This window comes from Temnothorax nylanderi, unplaced genomic scaffold (genome assembly GCF_030848795.1).
Source record: "Temnothorax nylanderi isolate EJ_2023f unplaced genomic scaffold, tnyl_v1.0 TNYL_tig0272_pilon, whole genome shotgun sequence".
In the NCBI taxonomy this organism is placed as follows: domain Eukaryota; kingdom Metazoa; phylum Arthropoda; class Insecta; order Hymenoptera; family Formicidae; genus Temnothorax; species Temnothorax nylanderi.
In genome coordinates, this window is record NW_027249334.1 from 239,597 (window position 1) to 258,005 (window position 18,409).

Sequence of the window (18,409 nt, forward strand, 5' to 3'; positions counted from 1 at the left end):
GGTAACCCTGTTAGGAGAATACGTTTCACACAAGATATTTCTAAGGGACATTTTGATGCGTACGAGCAAAGTGAAACTGAAGAAGAGAACAATAAATCGTCCTTCTCTCAGCCTGACTCCAACTCAGATTTCGCAAAGCCTACATTTATACCAGTTCCTAATAAGGCTCATGGAAAACGTCGTACGAGATATACCAATGCGAAAAGGAGAAAGCAACTAAAAAATGCGTCAAGAAAATATGTACAGAATAATCCTGAGGTGAATAGGGCAGCGGTGGCGAGGGTACCAACAAAAAAATCCTGAGGTGATCAGAAGAGCGGTGGCGAGGTATCAACAAAAAAATCCTGAGGTGAACAGAAGAGCGGTGGCTAAGTACCAACAAAAAAATCCTGAGGTGCACAGAGGGGCAGAGTCTCGATATGAACAAAGTAATCCTGGAAGAAGAGTAGAAAGGCGAGTACTTCCGTGGATGGTTTAAAGCTCACTCAGGTATGGCATATGATCCAGATGTGGCTTATGAGACAGAGAGCATTATAGCTTTGGGAACTATGAGTCACAAGTGTAAATATTGCAATGCTCTTAAATGGAAGGAAGAGTCCCCTGGCATGTGTTGCAACAATGGAAAGGTGCAGCTTGCATCCTTAGAACCTCTGCCCGAGCCTCTATATAGTTTGGTAATGGGCAGACACCCAGAGCACGTTCACTTTATGAACAATATTAGAAAGTACAATGGCTGCTTTAGTATGACATCATTTGGCGGTAAGCAGGTTCTACAAGATGGCTTTATACCGACTTTAAAGTTCAGGGGCAGGTATATCACTTGGTAGGAAGTCTGCTGCCATTACCTGAACAGGAAGCTCAATTTCTTCAAATTTATTTTGTGGGAGAGGATGATAGAGAAGTGCGTTTAAGATGCAGCAATTTTTCAGATGTCAAACAGGTATTAGTCAAAGAATTACAGAGAATGCTACATGACGTCAACAGCTACATAAAGGACCTGAAAACCACTTTAGATAAGGTATCTCCAAATTGCAAAAAGTTTGAAGTTGTTATTCATGCAGACAGAAAACCAGATGACGCTCATAGAGGTCGCTTTAACGCACCAATAGTAAATGAGGTAGCTCTGGTGATTGTGGGTCAGCAATTCGACAAACGAGACATCGTGCTGCAGAGCCACGATAACAAACTGCGACGCATCAGCGAGGTCCACCGGTCGTATGACGCCTTGCAGTACCCGCTCATGTTTTGCCGTGGCGAGGATGGATACTCGATTGCCATTCCTCAGCGAGACCCTCAGACCAAGTTGCAACTTAAAAATTTAGTTTCCGCAGCGAGTTTCTACTCATATCGAATTATGATTAGGGAAGGGGAAGTCAACCACTTGGTGTACTTCCGTTCACTTTTTAGTCAGTTTCTGGTTGACATGTATGCCAAAATAGAGACAGAAAGGTTGAATTATATTAGAAATAACCAGGCGCAGCTTAGGGCAGAAAGCTACATTCACCTGAGGGATGCCGTGGGAAGGCAGGATGCTGACGTTTCTCAGCTGGGTAAAATGGTGGTGCTTCCGTCATCTTTTACTGGAGGACCTCGCTATATGTATGAGCGGACACAAGACGCAATGACATACGTCCGCTACCACGGTCGTCCTGATCTGTTTATCACTTTTACCTGTAATCCAAAGTGGAAGGATATAACAGATGCATTATTGCCTGGGCAAAAACTCACGATCGACACGACATTATAGCTAGGGTATTTCATCTTAAGGTTAAAAAATGATGGCTCTATTGAATAAGGGTAGTCTGTTTGGAAAAGTGTGTTGCTACATGTACTCTGTGGAGTGGCAAAAGCGAGGTCTGCCTCACATACATATATTGCTGTGGTTAGAGCAGCGTATCTTCTCGGATATGATCGACAAAGTCATCTGTGCGGAAATACCTGATCCTTTAAAAGATTCTCTTCTACACAATATTGTTAAAGCCAATATGATTCATGGTCCATGCGGGGGCTTAAACTACAATTCGCCTTGCATGAAAGAAGGCAGGTGCAGCAAGAGGTATCCGCGAATATTTAAAAATGATACTCAGACAGGAGGTGATGGATATCCACAGTATCGGAGAAGGTCTCCAGCTGATGGTGGCTACACCGTAGAAATCAATGGAATAGAACTGGACAATCGTTGGGTGGTGCCGTACAACCCTGTATTGTTACGTATTTTCAATGCTCATATCAATGTGGAATTATGCAATTCTGTAAAGTCTATTAAGTACATTTGCAAGTACGTGAACAAGGGAAGTGACCAGGCGGTTTTTGCCTTGGAGAGTGAGAAGAATGAGGTGAAGATGTACGAGAATGGGCGGTACATAAGTAGTTCAGAGGCGGTTTGGAGAATTTTGGCGTTCCCAATACATGAGAGGTACCCCTCTGTCTTCCATCTCAATGTTCACCTTGAAAATGGTCAGCGTGTGTACTTCAATTCTATAAACTTAATTGAGAGGATAAATAATCCACCTCAGACAACACTATTGGCTTTTTTTGAACTTTGCAAAACTGACGAATTTGCAAAAACTCTCTTGTATTATGAGGTTCCTTCATACTATGTGTGGAAAAATAATAAGTTCGAGAGAAGAAAGAGGGGGAAGGATGTGGATGGCTGGTTAGGAATAAAGAAGGACCACGTATTGGGAAGAGTGTATACCATTCATCCAAACAATACTGAGTGTTATTATCTGCGTTTATTGCTACATGAGATTCGAGGTCCAATGTCTTTTTAGATCTGAGGACTGTGAATGGTGTCCTCTGTCCCACATTCCAGTCTACATGCAAAGCATTAGGTTTATTGGAAGATGACAAGCAATGGGACAATACCTTAGAGGAAGCTGTATTATGTGATTCATCTTTAAAGCTGAGGGAGCTTTTTACAGTGATGTTGGCATTCTGCCAACTTTCTGAACCTCTGAGTCTTTGGGAAAAGTATAAAGACAGCTTCTCAGAGGATATTATGCGACAGGTAGAGAGAGAGTTGAAAGGTAGTGCGCAGAACATGATAGATGAGGTGTATAATAGATGCTTGGTAATGATTGAGGACGCAGTGATGGCTTTGGGAGGACAGGAGTTGGAACAGTATGGTCTGCCTCAGCCAAAAAGATTTGGAGGGGTATTGGGGAACAGAGACTATTTGAGGGAGACAAACTATGATGTAAATGCCTTGGAAGAAGTGGTATCGAATAACGAGGGTTTATTGACAGATGAGCAATTTGTTGTCTATCGGCATGTTCTTAGTAGCGTAGAGTCAGGAGATGGTCAGGTATTTTTCTTAGATGCTCCAGGTGGTACTGGGAAAACCTTTCTTATCAATTTACTTCTGGCGAGGGTAAGGAGAGAACGTGGAATTGCCTTGGCTGTTGCATCGTCAGGTATCGCTGCTACGTTGTTGGAGGGAGGGAGGACCGCTCATGCTGCTTTTAAGCTTCCTCTGAATTTAATTCAAACAGAAACACCATTGTGTAATATTTCAAAACAAGTAACATGGCTAAAGTACTACGCGATTGTAAGCTCATTGTTTGGGATGAAAGCACTATGGCACATAAGGGGGGTTTTGAGGCATTGAGTACAACCCTCAAAGATATTAGGGGTAACGATGGAGTAATGGGGGGAGTGACCGTGCTGCTTGCTGGAGATTTTAGACAGACTTTGCCGGTAGTACCAAGGGGAACTCGAGCAGACGAAGTCAAGGCGTGTGTAAAGAAATCACATTTGTGGTCCCTTATTAAGAAAATCTCTATCAGGAAGAACATGAGGGTACACTTGAAAGGTGATGTTTTTGCAGGGCAATTTTCAAAATATATTAAAAATTGGAGATGGAGAGTATTCTGAGATTGAAGGAAAGGTGATTATTCCTGCAAGTTTAGGTTTAGTAGTAAAACCCTAGAGAGCCTTATTAATAAGATATACCCTGATATTGCGAATATCAAAGAGAAATCTATGGATTGGCTGAGCGAGCGTGCCATTCTGACCCCTAGGAATGATAAAGCTGGTGATCATTAATGACATTCTTCTTAAATCATTCGAAGAAGGAGAAATGAATTACAGATCTGTGGACTCGGTGGTAGATACAGATGACGCGGTTAACTACCCAGTAGAGTTTCTTAACACAATGAATCCTCCTGGCTTACCAGCCCATAAACTTTTCCTTAAAGTGGGAGCACCAGTGATGTTGTTGAGAAATTTGAATCCGCCAAAACTTTGCAATGGCACAAGGCTTCAAGTGAAGGCTCTATACAGAAATGTTATCGAGGCCACAGTATTTACCGGCTGTGCACGGGGAGAGACGGTATTTATACCACGCATACCACTAATATCATCAGAGTATCTTTTTGAGTTCAAGAGGTTGCAGTTCCCTATCAAAGTTTGTTTTGCGATGACTATCAACAAGTCTCAGGGGCAGTCGTTAAAAGTAGCAGGAATTGATTTAAGTGAGGACTGTTTCTCACATGGGCAGTTCTATGTGGCATGTTCGAGAGTGAGCTCACCAAACAGTCTTGTGATACTAGCGCCTGAGGGGAGAACCACTAATGTGGTATACAAAGAAGTTTTAAAATAGAAAAAAAGTCGTAGATATTTTTGGAGAATTTTAAAAAGAAAGTCATAATGTATTTAAAGTAATTAAATACGGGAACAAAGCACGGATTTCTTTACAGTGGAATAGGCCTACTGGGGAAACCACTAAAAAAAAAAACGCATTTACAATAGTACCTCAAGGGTGATGCGGAAATCTATTGGCGTTAAATGTAAATATACGTTATTACCTATTTGTGTGTCTTATTACATATGTCCTCCAGGGCGTGTCCTCCGGGGCGAAGCCCGGGTAACCAGCTAGTATATATATATATATATATATATAATATATGATATATACAAAGAAAAAAGGTATGTATCTTAAATATTAATTTCCTTTTTATTTCATTTACGTGACCTGTCTCTTTGTTTTATTTCCTTTTTATTTCATTAATTGACTTTCTGTCTTTCCGTTTCTTAAGAAAAAGAAGGATATTCGTACATCATAAGAAAGAGAGAGAGAGAGAAAAAGAGAGAGAAGGGAAGAGAGAGAGAGAGAGAGAGAGAGAGAGAGAGAGAGAGAGAGAGAGAGAGAGAGAGAGAGAGAGAGAGAGAGAAAAGAGACAAAGAAGAAAGGTATGTATCTTAAATATTAATTTCCTTTTTATTTCATTATGATATTATACTATTGATTATCGTTTCTTATGAAAAAGAAAGATATTCACACATATATGATAAGAAAGAGAAAAGAGAGAGAGAGAGAGTTTTTGATTTTTGTTTAAAACAACACATATATTGCGCAATATATACATTGAAAAAAATGTATGTTACCTGTCTTTCCATTTTTTAAGAAAAAGAAGGATATTCACACATTATAAGAAAGAGAAGAGAGAGAGAGAGAGAGAGAGAGAGAGTTTTCGATTTTGGTTTTAAAAAATGAAAATGTACGTAATTGCCCTAATTTTCGCAAACTTTGTTTCATTTCTCATGAAAAAGAAGGATATTCGCATATTATAAGAAAGAAATAAAGAGAATAGAATTAGAAATATTGCTATTATAAATTTTATTGCAACACGTATATTACGCAATATATACATTGAAAAAAAATGTACGTGATCTGTCTTTCCATTTCTTAAGAAAAAGAAGGATATTCACACATTATAAGAAAGAGAAGAGAGAGAGAGAGAGAGAGTTTTCGATTTTTGTTTAAAAAAATGTATGTAATTGCCTTAATTTTTGCAAATTTTGAGATATTAAGTTGAATTTAGAGACAAAAGAAAAAGGTATATTTATTTCATTATACCTCATTGACTTTCTGTCTTTCTGTTTCTTAAGAAAAAGAAAGATATTTATCTACATATATATAAGTACCGTCGTCTGTAGGGGAGAGTATTTATAAGCCGTATATAACTCAGGATAAGTTTAAAGAATAGTAAATAAACAAATAAAGAGTGTTCTAAGGTTTAGAAATTAATAAAAATTATAATATAGATACAATTAATAACAAGATAAAATTAATGTGTTAAGAAAAGAAAAAAGAGAAAATTAATAACATTTTTAGGAAATAAGTTTTAGTGAAAATAAAAAGGAATTAAAGTTATAATAAATATTTATTTTATAATTTAAAAAATAGAAAAATAGTGAGGAAGGATTGAGATAAAACAGAGGTAAATAAAGAAAGAGACGTTATGGAAAACTAAGGATTTGGAACGAAGGATGGAGTAGGAAAGTATGAGAGTAAGAGATAAATAGAAGTAGATAAAGAAAGAAAGAGGTTTTGGAGAGGATTTTAAACAAGGGATTGAGTAAGGTAGAGTGAAACCAAAAAAGGTAAGTTTAAAGATTATATAGTAAATAAACAAATAAAGAGTGTTTTAAGGTTTAAAAATTAATAAAAATTACAATATACAATTAATAACAAGATAAAATTAATGTGTTAAAAAAAAGAGAAAATTAATAATATTTTGATGAAATAAGTTTAAAGAGAAAATTAATAATATTTTGCTGAAATAAGTTTTAGTGAAAATAAGAGTGTTCTAAGATTTAGAAATTAATAGAAATTACAAAAAAAATTTTAAAAAGACATTTATTGATTATTATGATTGAAAAAAGGAAATAACGTAAAAGAAAAAAGATAAAATTAATTTGTAAAAAAGAAAAAAGAGAAAATTAATAACATTTTGATGAAATAAGTTTTAGTAAAAATAAGAGTGTTCTAAGATTTAGAAATTAATAAAAATTTATTAATAAAAAAATCATAAAAAAAGATATTTATTGATTTTTACGATTTAAAAAATAAAATAACGTATTTAGAAAGAATATATAAAAAGATAAAATTAATTTGTAAAAAAAAGAGAAAATTAATAACATTTTTAGGAAATAAGTTTTAGTAAAAATAAGAAAGAAATAACGTGGGACAAGGTTTTTGGTTTGTTTTGAAAGTAAATTCGCGAAGCTTAAATTTCTTCAATTTAAGGAAGTGTAATTAAGTGTATAATAGAAAAAATGCCAAAAAGAAAGACTACATTGTCTAGAAATACTCTTGATGCAAAGAGAATGCAAGTTAACAGGGAAAAAAAGAAACGTAATGAAAATGAAACTTGCCTAAATCAGGACAACGAATTGGAACGAAAAAGATTAAGAAGCACGCAACAAATGAGGCGACTCGAGGAACAACGACAACGCACAGCTCGCAATAAAGAGCAATCTAGAAATGCATTTGGTATGAGGGCAGCATTAGCATATCAACCTGAAATAGATTATGAGAATATGAAAGAAATTTCAATTGGAAAAATGGAAAAAATTTGTAGACATTGCAATGCAAGGAAATGGTCTGAGGAATCGCCAGGTCTTTGTTGTTTTGGGGGTAAAGTGGTTTTACCAGAACCCGAGGAACCGCCAGAACTAATTAAAAGTTTAATTTTTGGGACACATCCATTTTCAAAAAATTTTTTAGAGAATGCAAGAAAATATAATACTTTATTTCAAATGACATCATTTGGTGCAAAAGAAGTGAGAGAAGGCAATTTTATGCCCACATTTAAAATTCAAGGACAAATATACCACTACATTGGCAGTTTACTTCCAATACTAGGAAAAAAACCAGAATTTTTACAGATTTATTTTATTTCAGACGCAGATCAAATTTCAAGACGATTAGATATAATTCCAAATCTAAATAGAGAGTTGATTGAATTATTGCAAAAAAGTTTGCAAGAACATAATAGTTATATTAAAAGTTTTAAATATAATCTTGAAAGAAACTTAGAAGGTGCGACAGAAGAATTAAAGATAATTATTCACGCTGATCGGGCACCTGTAAATGAACATAGGGGACGATATAATGTTCCTACAATGAACGAGGTGGCAGTCTTGATGATAGATGAGGAAAAGGGATCGAGAGATATCGTGCTGCATTGTCGAGATGGACGGTTGCAACGTGTTAATGAACTTCATCGGGCCTATGATCCATTACAATATCCCCTTATGTTTATAAGAGGAGAGGATGGTTATAATTTATCAATAGCACAAAAAAGTAATACAAATTGTGTAAACGTGAAAACAGTATCTTGTATGCAGTTTTATGCATATAGATTAATGGTTAGAGAAAATAGAATAAATCATATACATTATTTTAAAAATTTATTCAATCAGTATTGTGTGGATATGATGGCGAAAATGATCGCAGAAAGATTAGATTTTATACAACGTAATCAGAAAAAATTGCGTGTAGATGAATATATACATCTGCGAGATGCATTAAATCAGGATGCTAATGTAAATGCTGCGAATGTAGGTCAGCATATTATTCTTCCGTCGTCATTCACTGGATCACCGCGATACATGCAGGAGAAAACGCAAGACGCGATGACGTATGTGCGTAACTATGGACGGCCTGATTTATTTATAACATTTACATGTAATCCGGAGTGGTCAGAAATAAAGAATGAATTGTTTCAGGGACAAAAATCATATGATAGACATGATATAATTGCAAGAGTTTTTCATTTAAAAATGAAAAAGTTAATAAAACTATGCATAAAAAATAAAATATTTGGGATGGTGAAATGTTATATGTTTAGTGTGGAGTGGCAAAAACTGAGGTTTACCACACTGCCATATACTTCTATGGTTGCATACAAAAATTCAGCCAGACGAAATAGACAAATTCATTTGTGCAGAATTGCCAGATAAGGAACGTGATCCATTGTTATATGCAATAGTGTGCAAAAATATGATACATGGACCATGTGGAGAGCACAACACAGCCTCATCATGCATGAAGAATAATAGATGTTTGAAGAGATATCCACGAAATTTCATTGTAGAAACACAAACAGGGAATGATGGCTATCCAACTTATAGACGAAGGAGTTTAGAGAATGGAGGATATATTGCAAATCTTAATATACGTGGGAAAATAGTAAGAATAGATAATAGATGGATTGTTCCATATTGTCCTATGTTGACGAGATGTTTACAGGCTCATATAAATGTTGAATATTGCCATTCGGTACAGGCTATTAAGTATATATGTAAATATATTAATAAAGGTTCGGACCAAGCCACGTTTACTGTTCAAAATAAAATGGATGAAGTGAAGAAGTATTTAAATGGTCGTTACATAAGTACCTCAGAGGCTTGCTGGAGATTTTTCGATTTTTCAATTCATGAACGATATCCGACTGTAATGCATTTGGCAGTACATTTAGAAAATGGACAACGTGTGTATTTTACAGAAAACAATATTCAAGAAGTTATTGAAAATCCACGAAAAACAACGTTAATCGCGTTCTTCGACCTATGCAAAACGGATGAATTTGCAAAAACGTTATTATATCATGAAGTTCCAGGGTATTATACTTGGAACAATAATACATTTATGAGAAGAAAAAGAGGGCAAGATGTCGAAGGACATCCTGGTATAAAAAAGGATTCGGCTCTTGGAAGAATTTATACAATTCATCCAAATCAAACAGAGTGTTTTTATTTGCGAATGTTATTGCACCATGTTCGAGGCCCAACTTCTTTTGAGGTGTTAAGAACGGTAAACGGTGTGGTTAATCCTACATTTAAGGCGGCTTGCCAAGAACGTGGACTTTTGGAAAATGATGACCAATGGAAAAACACACTCGCTGATGCTGTTGAATTGCAGTCGTCGAGAGGATTAAGAGAATTATTTGCAATTATTTTAGTATTTTGTCAGCCGTCGCGACCAGTCATATTGTGGGAAACATTTAAATTAAATTTATGTGAGGATATTTTATACAAAGAGCGTTGTAGATATAATGACACAACCTTAACATTATCAGATGACATTAGTAATAAAGGTCTAATTAAAATAGAGGATGAGGTTGTTAGACTAAGTGAGAAATATTTGGTATGTCACCAATACGTAACCAAGAAAATGACATAAACTCATTCGATGTGATTTTAGGATGTTCATATGATACGAATGAGTTAGAGGAATATGTACGTAACAATCTTCAAAAATTAGTAATTGATCAAAAAATGGCATTTGACAGAATTATGGATAGTGTGAACAATAATTTAGGAAAAGTATTATTCTTGGATGCTCCTGGAGGAACTGGTAAAACATTTTTATTAAATTTAATAATGGCTAATGTGAGATCAAAAGGGGAAAGGGTTTTGGCTGTAGCATCGTCAGGTATTGCAGCAACTCTGCTCAGTGGCGGAAGAACGGCACATTCAACTTTTAAATTACCAATAAACGTATTTCAGGAAAAAGAAACAGTGTGCTCAATACGTAAAAATGGAACACTTGGGAAAATAATACAGGAAACAGTATTAATAGTGTGGGATGAGTGTACGATGAGTCACAGAGCCCACATCGAAGCAATCGATCGAACTCTAAGAGATTTAAAATCATGTAATAAAGTAATGGGTGGAGTGACATTTGTTTTTGCAGGGGACTTTCGGCAGACATTACCAGTTATTCCAAGAGGAACAAGAGCAGATATTATAAAGGCATGTTTAAAATCATCTTACATGTGGAATTTTATAGAAAAATTGAATTTGAGAACTAATATGAGAGCACATCTTGGGGGAGGGGATTTCGAATTTTCACAGCAATTAATAAATATAGGAGAGGGAAAAATAATTAATGACAATGGTTACATAAATATTGACGAGAAAATAGGAAAGGTTGTAAATACTATAATCGAATTGATTGATGAAATTTACCCTGATATTGAAAATTTAGTAGAGAAATCTTATAATTGGCTATGTGAAAGAGCAATTGTATCGCCAAGAAACGCATCAGTAGAGGAGATAAACAACATAATTTTGGAGAAGATAAATTGTGAAAGCCGAGAATACAGATCCATTGATACCGTCATTAATAATGACGATGTAGTACACTATCCTCAAGAATTTTTAAACGCACTTAATCCATCAGGTTTTCCAATGCATTATCTGAAACTGAAAGTTGGAATATCAATAATGTTGTTGCGAAATTTGAATCCACCGAAATTATGTAATGGCACTAGATTACAGATCAAAAATATGTGCAACAATATAATCGAAGCTATCATCCTTACTGGTCCAGCAGCAGGTGAACTCGCCTATATACCTCGAATCCCTATGATTCCAACGGATTTGCCATTTCAATTTAAACGACAACAGTTTCCAATTAAAGTGTCTTTTGCAATTACAATTAATAAATCACAAGGACAGACGTTTAAATATGTTGGAATTGATTTGCGTGGGGAATGTTTTTCACATGGACAATTATATGTTGGATTATCTAGGACTGGAAATGCAGAAAATCAATATATTTTACTACCAGCAAATAGGAAAATTAAAAATATTATTTATCCAGAAGTTTTGTAAGCTTAAAATGGAACAATCAAAAATAAAAAGAAATTTGTAAGAAGGATGAGTGTGAATTAAAGTGTTGCAAACATATTTTTGGGAAATAAAGTAATTTAATTAAAAGAAAAAAGTTTCGTATAAAAGTTTAGTGTCAAAGTCAAAAAGGATGTGTATCCGTGCAAAATGGAAAAATGGAAAAACGCATGCGCGCGCGCATAAATAGATACATATACACAAACCAAACAAAAGCGCGCGCGCATGCGTACATATACATACATACAATGATTTTTTTCACTACAATCTTCTTTTAGCAAAGTTCATAATTTAGCAAAATTTGTGTTTTTACACGTTTTTAAAAGACATTACGTTTGTCTTAGACGGTAAAAAATATAATGTTTATAAGAAAGACAAAAACATGTCTGTAAAAGACACCATGTCTGTAAGAAACACTATGTCTATAAGAGACATCATGTTTGTAAGAGACACAATGTCTGTGAGAGACACTATGTCTGTGAGAGACATCATGTCTGTTAGAAACACAACGTCTGTAAGACACTATGTCTGTATGAGATTCTGTGTCTGTAAGAAATATCATGTCCGTAAGAGATTCTGTGTCTGCAAGAGACATCATGTCTGTAAAAAATTTTATTAGTAAGAAACACTATGTCTGTAAAAAAATCTGTGTCTGTGAGATATAGTGGAATAGGCCTACTGGGGAAACCACTAAAAAAAAAAACGCATTTACAATAGTACCTCAAGGGTGATGCGGAAATCTATTGGCGTTAAATGTAAATATACGGTATCACCTATTTGCGTGTCTTATTACATATGTTCTCCGGGGCGAAGCCCTTATTACATATGTCCTCCGGGGCGAAGCCCGGGTAACCAGCTAGTATATATATATACTTGTAAATAGATATAGGTACATGTAAATAGATTATATATATAGGTTTTGCCCGTCTACAATATAGTTGTGTAAAATCATCAAAAAATACAAACTAAAAAAAAACAAAATAAAGCAATATATGTAATTGATGGTGAAAATAATTAATTAGTCGAAACTTTTGAAATATGTACATCGTATAACGGGCAATGTAAATAATGCATGAAAACAAAAATTATATCCTTCTTTTTAGCAAATGTCTCGTTCGGAGAATGACATGTTATTTCAATTAACGTGAGAAACAATAAAATTACACGTCATCTACTGTAGAAACAACATATGTAATTAAATATATGTAAAAAAAAAAAGTTTTTCTGTATATCTACAATATAATAAACTTGATTGAATTGCTCCTATTGTTACACGAATCAAATAGAATGTCTCTATTAAATGTTTTTATTTTTTTTTCCAGGACTGCATTTCTCTCCAATACCATGTTGGAGAATTCCCCTCTCACCATACGTTCGTTATATAATAGTTGTAAAACACATCGAATGAGGTAAACAAAAAATTGATGCATAATAATGCTTCGTCATGTTTGTAGCATTCAAATTGCATTTGAAAATAAAAAAAAAACGGGACCAACCGCTAGATTTCAGTGTGCTCTCTAGATGTAGTAGACGCTGCGAGAGTTGATCATTCTCTGCATGTTGCTCCGAAAATAAAGATGACGACGTAGCTCCAAGAGGCCAAACAAATTTCCTTTCGACATAATTTACAAAAAGCAGTACCCACGTTTCCCAATTTTGCGCGCGTCCCTAGGGAAAAAAATTGAAAAAATATATACATTATATAAATCTAGGAATATACAGAAAAAAAATTTAATCTACATACTCGTAGGCAAGATTTTGTAATTGTGAGAGATGCGCTCAGCATCTCCTCCACATGTTCGTTTGTTTCGCCTAGTTTTAACGCGTTGTGCAATGGATATCCGTTTGTCACGGATTTTCCAACGGCCGACAAAATGTGTGGTCTGTCGTAGCGATTTCCCATGACGCTACGACCATCTGTTTCGTCGTCTTTCGGGTCTCGTCGTAATTTTTCCCGTTTGTCGATGCGGTTCAGCGAAATGTGTTTGATTTTATTTCGACACGTTATAATATCCTCGTCACTGTAGTCGACTAGACGCATCCCTGTATTCATCCATTGACGCATTTTTTTAATCTTCTGAAAAATTGATTATCAATGCTGATATTTATCAAGCTGAGAGGAGTAGGAAAAAAAAGTAATAATAATAAAAGAAGATTTAAATTGTATAATTTATCTGCGAAATTAATGGAGATTGATGGGTAGCGGAAAATGCAGAAATTTTGTGCAACGATATCTCGTGTAGATTTCACGTCAAGTTTTGCGAAAACATCAGTTTGTTATTTATGGGGATGATTTACCTCTTTCACATCTTTCGTCGTGATTTCCACGTCACATGGAATTACCATATCGTGAGCGGGAAATATAGCCTAATGCAATTATCCATCCGCCCGAAACCATATAAAGCTCCCGTATGATAAGTTTTGCGAGAATTGCATCTCAATTCCATCTGTGGTGCAAAAATTTGCGCGAGCAATGCCGCAAGTCCATGAATACAAGGCAGAAGACTGGTATTTCTCAACGTTGGACAATTTTTTACGGATCGGGCGGTGCTCTGAGCGACCGAAAGACGTCTCGATTGATTGACACAACGTCATCCAAGAGGACAGAATTGACGGAATTGATTTATACGACCGTCTTGCTCGATAATTCATCCAACGTCACCCGCGTCAGCGCCATTTCCAAGGGAGAATGTGAACCTCGGAGTTTTATGGTGTAATTGCGGTCCTCTTCTATAGGTGGATCAGCATGCTACAAAAGTATAAAATTAATTGATTTTTCTACAAACAGTTGTCATAAATCTAAGCAAAAGTTCAACTGCTCTACTTGTGTCAATATATATATATATATATATACATATATATGTATGCATATGCACGTTAAAGAAAAATATTTTTGCAATAATGTTAATCTCAATAATATAAATGGTATATTTATTAAATTAATAATGATTCTCAGTTGGAGCAAGCGGGGGCGTATTGGTGTAAAGTAGGAGATGGCGTAGGGTCAGTTTGCCATTTATTATATTGATGGCGCTTTGGAAACGGTGAATGTGCATCCGGATGGAAGAGTATCGGTGGAAAATGTGCCGGGATACAGGCTCAAGATTTTTACTACTCGGACAACATGGAGCCCCCCTTGTTCGATGTGCGACGCGGTCGGGATAAAGCTGCTATACGGTTACTGTACCGTCTCTCTTTCGGAAATGTCAGGGCATAAATATTTTGTTGACGAAAGCGCATCGACAATGAATGATTTACACATGCGTATGAAGCGAGGTACAACGAAAGGCAAGTAAAAGCAAAATCTCTTAAAAATATTTCCCTTTGCAAAAAAATGGTATTAAATTTCAAGCCGATTAATGGAATCGAGCGCACCAATGCACACGATGCGGACAAAGGTGACAAATACAACCTTGGACGCGTCAATTGCGAACGTTCATTAGGGTTGATTAAAAACGAGCTACCGTGCAATTCGTGACTTGTTCCAAAGCACAAGTGCGACTAGTAGCCGTTATTGAAAAGAAAAAAAAACTGCTATTACGAGACGATATTGCGAGGTATGCGCGCGGCACATGATTCTCGAAGCGTATTTATAACAAAAACCGTGATTCTCTGTTTTCTATCGCATTATGTAGAAATATAAATTATTCCGTTTGCATGCTACACTCTCGCGTTCGACGGTACGCATCGGTAAAATGTCTGTCGAAGAACCTTTCTTCTCAATTATCACATCTCAACGATCGAGTATACATACAATTCACTTTACACCTGATCCTGCGCTACAATCTGTTGCGAGCCGTGAATATTGAATGTTTGCGACAAACGAATCGAAGGACCGCGGCCATTGGCCCTGACGTTCGAATGGTACAGGTGATGACGACGACGATGATGAGCACGGGAACGGAGCAAACGCGTGGCACCGGTACATCTCTAGTCCGGGCCGTAGATCCGCGAGCGAGCCGAGAATTTGGAAAATATACGAGGAATATACTCTGGAAGAAGAAAGAAAAAACCATAAATATGATATTGGTATGCAATTGCAATGTGTAACATGTGCGATTGGAAATGTAATAATTTACCTGGTATGTCTCGTTGCAAAATTCCTCGAAGGATGGAAAACGATGCTTGTGTTTCGACAGGATGACGTTGCTTTCGGGATTTGTTACGCAAACAATTCTTGGGAAAAAAAGATGCAAATTTTATTTCAGAAGATTGCAAATCATAAATTCTCAAATAACATTAAGATAAATCGTTCAATCTCTTCCGCGCCTCACCCTTCCGCGGATTTCCAAGTTGCTTCATGGTTGACGCAAGCGTGTCCAATTCGCTTTGAAGACTCTTAATCTCCCAGGTTCTTTATCTGAAAATGTCGGCTTCCTTTTGCGCTCTATCCCGCTCCATGCTTTGGCTTTCGCGCACGAGTTCCGCAATGTCGTCAACTAATCGTATCCAATTCCAGATTCGAATAGCCTGATACGTTATTGTTTTCCTGTGGTATATAAACATATTTGAAATGTTAATATCTGATCGATATTTCCTACCGTATAAAAAAATGACGTGTATTTCACGGTACATCTAAAATTCATTTATATCGGGAAAGAAAGATGACATTTATAAATTATATAAGGATTTCAATCGACTCAACGTAAAAAACATCAAGTGTTAATCGTGTAATTCTTATGTAGATAAATCCAAGATTGTCCGTCTACGAAGCACGCCATTTCGCCATTGAGAGCCTCAAGACATTTAATTGTTTGACGAATTCTAGATTTTTACATCTGGTTCTGGTCGCAACAATTTCCTCCAACCGCGGGTAGGGCTGCGGCACGTGGGCGCGCGCGGCCAAGGAGGCCTACCGGGCCGCGGGCGCGGGCGGCCAAGGAGGCCCACCGGCCCGCGGGCCGCAGCCCGACCCGCGGTGTATATGTTTGTGCGTGTGTTGGTGTGTTTGCCTGCGAGAGCGGTGGGGGGGGGGGAGAGAGAGAGAGAGAGAGAGAGAGAGAGAGAGAGAGAGAGAGAGAGAGTTTGAGTTTGAGTTTGAGTTTGTTTATTATGCCATAGTCAAGACTTTAGGCAAATGATGAAAAATACAAGGAAATACATGAAGTAAACAAGAGTAAAATAAAAACAAAAAATTTGAATAGATACAGAACAGATGAGACAATTATAATAAAGCAGTGAGCAAAAGCGGAAACAATGAAGATAATGACTATATTGCAAAGAGTAATAATATTGATTACTAATTATTTCCACTTCAGCAAATGCTTCAGAACTAAATCCCGTTGACAGTATTAATAACTGAAATAATGCTGAAGAAATAAAAATCAACGAAATTCAGTCGTGCTCTCAAGTAAGAACTAGTAATCGAGATAATATGAAAAAAATTGAACGATAAGAAGGCTTGAATAGGGAGCTAGCATTGAAGTGAGCAATTTCGAGACAGTCATGCGAAGCAGACGGAATAGGGACAGAATCAACAAGTCACTGAAGCTTGGCCAAATCAGTCTCAGTAGTGATAAGAATTGGAGATTGACCATGGTCTTTGCGGACAAAGATCTGGCCATCTTTGCACCATACGTGCTTAAAAGATAACAGTTTAGCCCTTTCGCGAGTCCGGCGCAACAAATTATAAATATCCGTAGGAAGTAGCTCATTAATATAAATGTGCCCGGGGACATCTCTAGAGAGAACATCGCAGACAGTCAGTCGACGCTTACGGCGCATAGCACCAAGAATGTAGTCACGAATCTCTCGCGACTTAAGTATAACTATAATTGATCGTGGTTTAGCAGCACGATCAGAGGCGGAGACAGTGCTAGGCGCCACATCATGCATCGCAGACACGTTGCTAACCCCCACCTCTCGAGTCTCAAGAACATCGGAAACAAGCTGTGGTGTACCCAGCGCGCGAAAAACACTAGTAACGAGCTGTTCGGATGTGTCGGTTAGAGAACCTGGTATCCCGGAAATGATAATATCGGAAGTGCGTGAGACTCGAGACGAAGGAGATCGCGGAGGACGAGAACTACTCCGGTCGCCTTCCAATTCACTCCTTAATTCATTCTTTAGGTCGCTCTTTAAACCGTTCTTTAAATCGCGCACTTCATTCTCGAGAGCAGCACACCGGTGCTCCAATTCCGCGATACGCTGACTGTTGCGGTCAACACTATTAGCTAAGTTATTTAGTTGATTGAGTTTGTCATCTAGAGAGGAAAATCGCGCCTCAGATCGGGCTTCGGACAACTTCATCTGCTCTACAAGCTGACGCAAAAGCGCATTCGTCGTGCCATCAGTCACTGATTTTGGCAAAAGATCATTGGTAGAGTCATGTGCAGTGTCATACACAGTGTCATGCGTAGTGGAATGCGTACGTGCACCGCCGAGTGAGGAATCAACAATGTTAGATACTTTATCACAATAATCTGAGGAAAGTACACGGCGATCCTCACTCAGAGTAATCGGCATATTTAAAAATTGTACTTTACAACAAGCACTAGCAGACTTCGTACCGACGTAAGCTTTGACACAACCCGGATGAAATGCCCTATGACACTCAACACATGAAGCAGATTTACCAGCAATCTGCTTAGTACACTTAACACACGTACGCTGCATGTGTTATCTACAATCGCTTAATCACTTAAAAGTAGAGTTCTGTAGTATCGATCCGCGATCAGAGTCTTCCGAATAGATCACAAGAAATATCGCAGAGTCAGCAGTCACTTAGATAGCACGTGTTCGGAAAATAGCATGTAGATAGGGAAGATCGGCAACGATAGGCGCATGCGCAGCTGAGATCAACGCCTTCCACAGGAACAGCCAAGAATTAGGTTAGAACAAGCGATGATATTTGGCACAGAAATGCTTCTAATTAGGTAGCAAGCACCAGAAAGATAATGATAGCACGTGACAAGCAACAAAAAACCTGCTAATACCTGCAACAAAATGGCCCGAAGGCGGCTTACGGCAGAAAACAAATTCAATT

At 37.0% G+C, this 18,409-nt stretch overlaps 3 protein-coding genes and 1 long non-coding RNA gene across 4 annotated transcripts; 3 read left to right on the forward strand and 1 right to left on the reverse strand.

Annotated features, from left to right (window-relative positions):
• The first annotated feature begins 491 nt into the window (after nucleotides 1-491).
• On the forward strand, nucleotides 492-1,747 carry LOC139780341 (uncharacterized). The gene is made up of 2 exons (XM_071718965.1): nucleotides 492-759; nucleotides 801-1,747. Exons 1-2 carry the CDS (start codon nucleotides 492-494, stop codon nucleotides 1,745-1,747), a joined length of 1,215 nt encoding a protein of 404 aa, XP_071575066.1.
• Nucleotides 1,748-1,778: 31 nt separating this feature from the next.
• Nucleotides 1,779-4,603, forward strand: LOC139780342 (uncharacterized). The gene is made up of 4 exons (XM_071718966.1): nucleotides 1,779-2,457; nucleotides 2,775-3,373; nucleotides 3,592-3,814; nucleotides 4,023-4,603. The coding sequence occupies exons 1-4, from the start codon at nucleotides 1,779-1,781 to the stop codon at nucleotides 4,601-4,603; spliced, it is 2,082 nt and encodes a 693-aa protein (XP_071575067.1).
• Nucleotides 4,604-7,062: 2,459 nt separating this feature from the next.
• LOC139780343 (uncharacterized) lies at nucleotides 7,063-10,543 on the forward strand. The gene is made up of 4 exons (XM_071718967.1): nucleotides 7,063-7,423; nucleotides 8,739-9,923; nucleotides 9,995-10,182; nucleotides 10,487-10,543. The coding sequence occupies exons 1-4, from the start codon at nucleotides 7,063-7,065 to the stop codon at nucleotides 10,541-10,543; spliced, it is 1,791 nt and encodes a 596-aa protein (XP_071575068.1).
• Nucleotides 10,544-12,714: 2,171 nt separating this feature from the next.
• Nucleotides 12,715-15,940, reverse strand: LOC139780346 (uncharacterized). Its single transcript, XR_011720208.1, has 6 exons — nucleotides 15,699-15,940; nucleotides 15,504-15,600; nucleotides 15,179-15,416; nucleotides 13,723-14,173; nucleotides 13,169-13,501; nucleotides 12,715-13,092 (listed from the first exon to the last, which is right to left on the reverse strand). It is a non-coding gene; the product is annotated as an uncharacterized lncRNA (long non-coding RNA).
• Between the last annotated feature and the right edge of the window lie 2,469 nt (nucleotides 15,941-18,409).

Coding starts and splice junctions, on each gene's coding strand:
- LOC139780342 (XM_071718966.1), top strand. CDS start 1,779: ATGGCTCTATTGAATAAGGGTAGTCTGTTTGGAAAAGTGTGTTGCTAC. Junction 2,458..2,774: donor CAATGTTCACCTTGAAAATG/GTCAGCGTGTGT, acceptor ATGTCTTTTTAG/ATCTGAGGACTGTGAATGGT. Junction 3,374..3,591: donor TCAATTTACTTCTGGCGAGG/GTAAGGAGAGAA, acceptor ATGGCACATAAG/GGGGGTTTTGAGGCATTGAG.
- LOC139780341 (XM_071718965.1), top strand. CDS start 492: ATGGCATATGATCCAGATGTGGCTTATGAGACAGAGAGCATTATAGCT. Junction 760..800: donor TAGTATGACATCATTTGGCG/GTAAGCAGGTTC, acceptor CCGACTTTAAAG/TTCAGGGGCAGGTATATCAC.
- LOC139780343 (XM_071718967.1), top strand. CDS start 7,063: ATGCCAAAAAGAAAGACTACATTGTCTAGAAATACTCTTGATGCAAAG. Junction 7,424..8,738: donor AGGTCTTTGTTGTTTTGGGG/GTAAAGTGGTTT, acceptor TCATTTGTGCAG/AATTGCCAGATAAGGAACGT. Junction 9,924..9,994: donor GGATGAGGTTGTTAGACTAA/GTGAGAAATATT, acceptor ATGTGATTTTAG/GATGTTCATATGATACGAAT.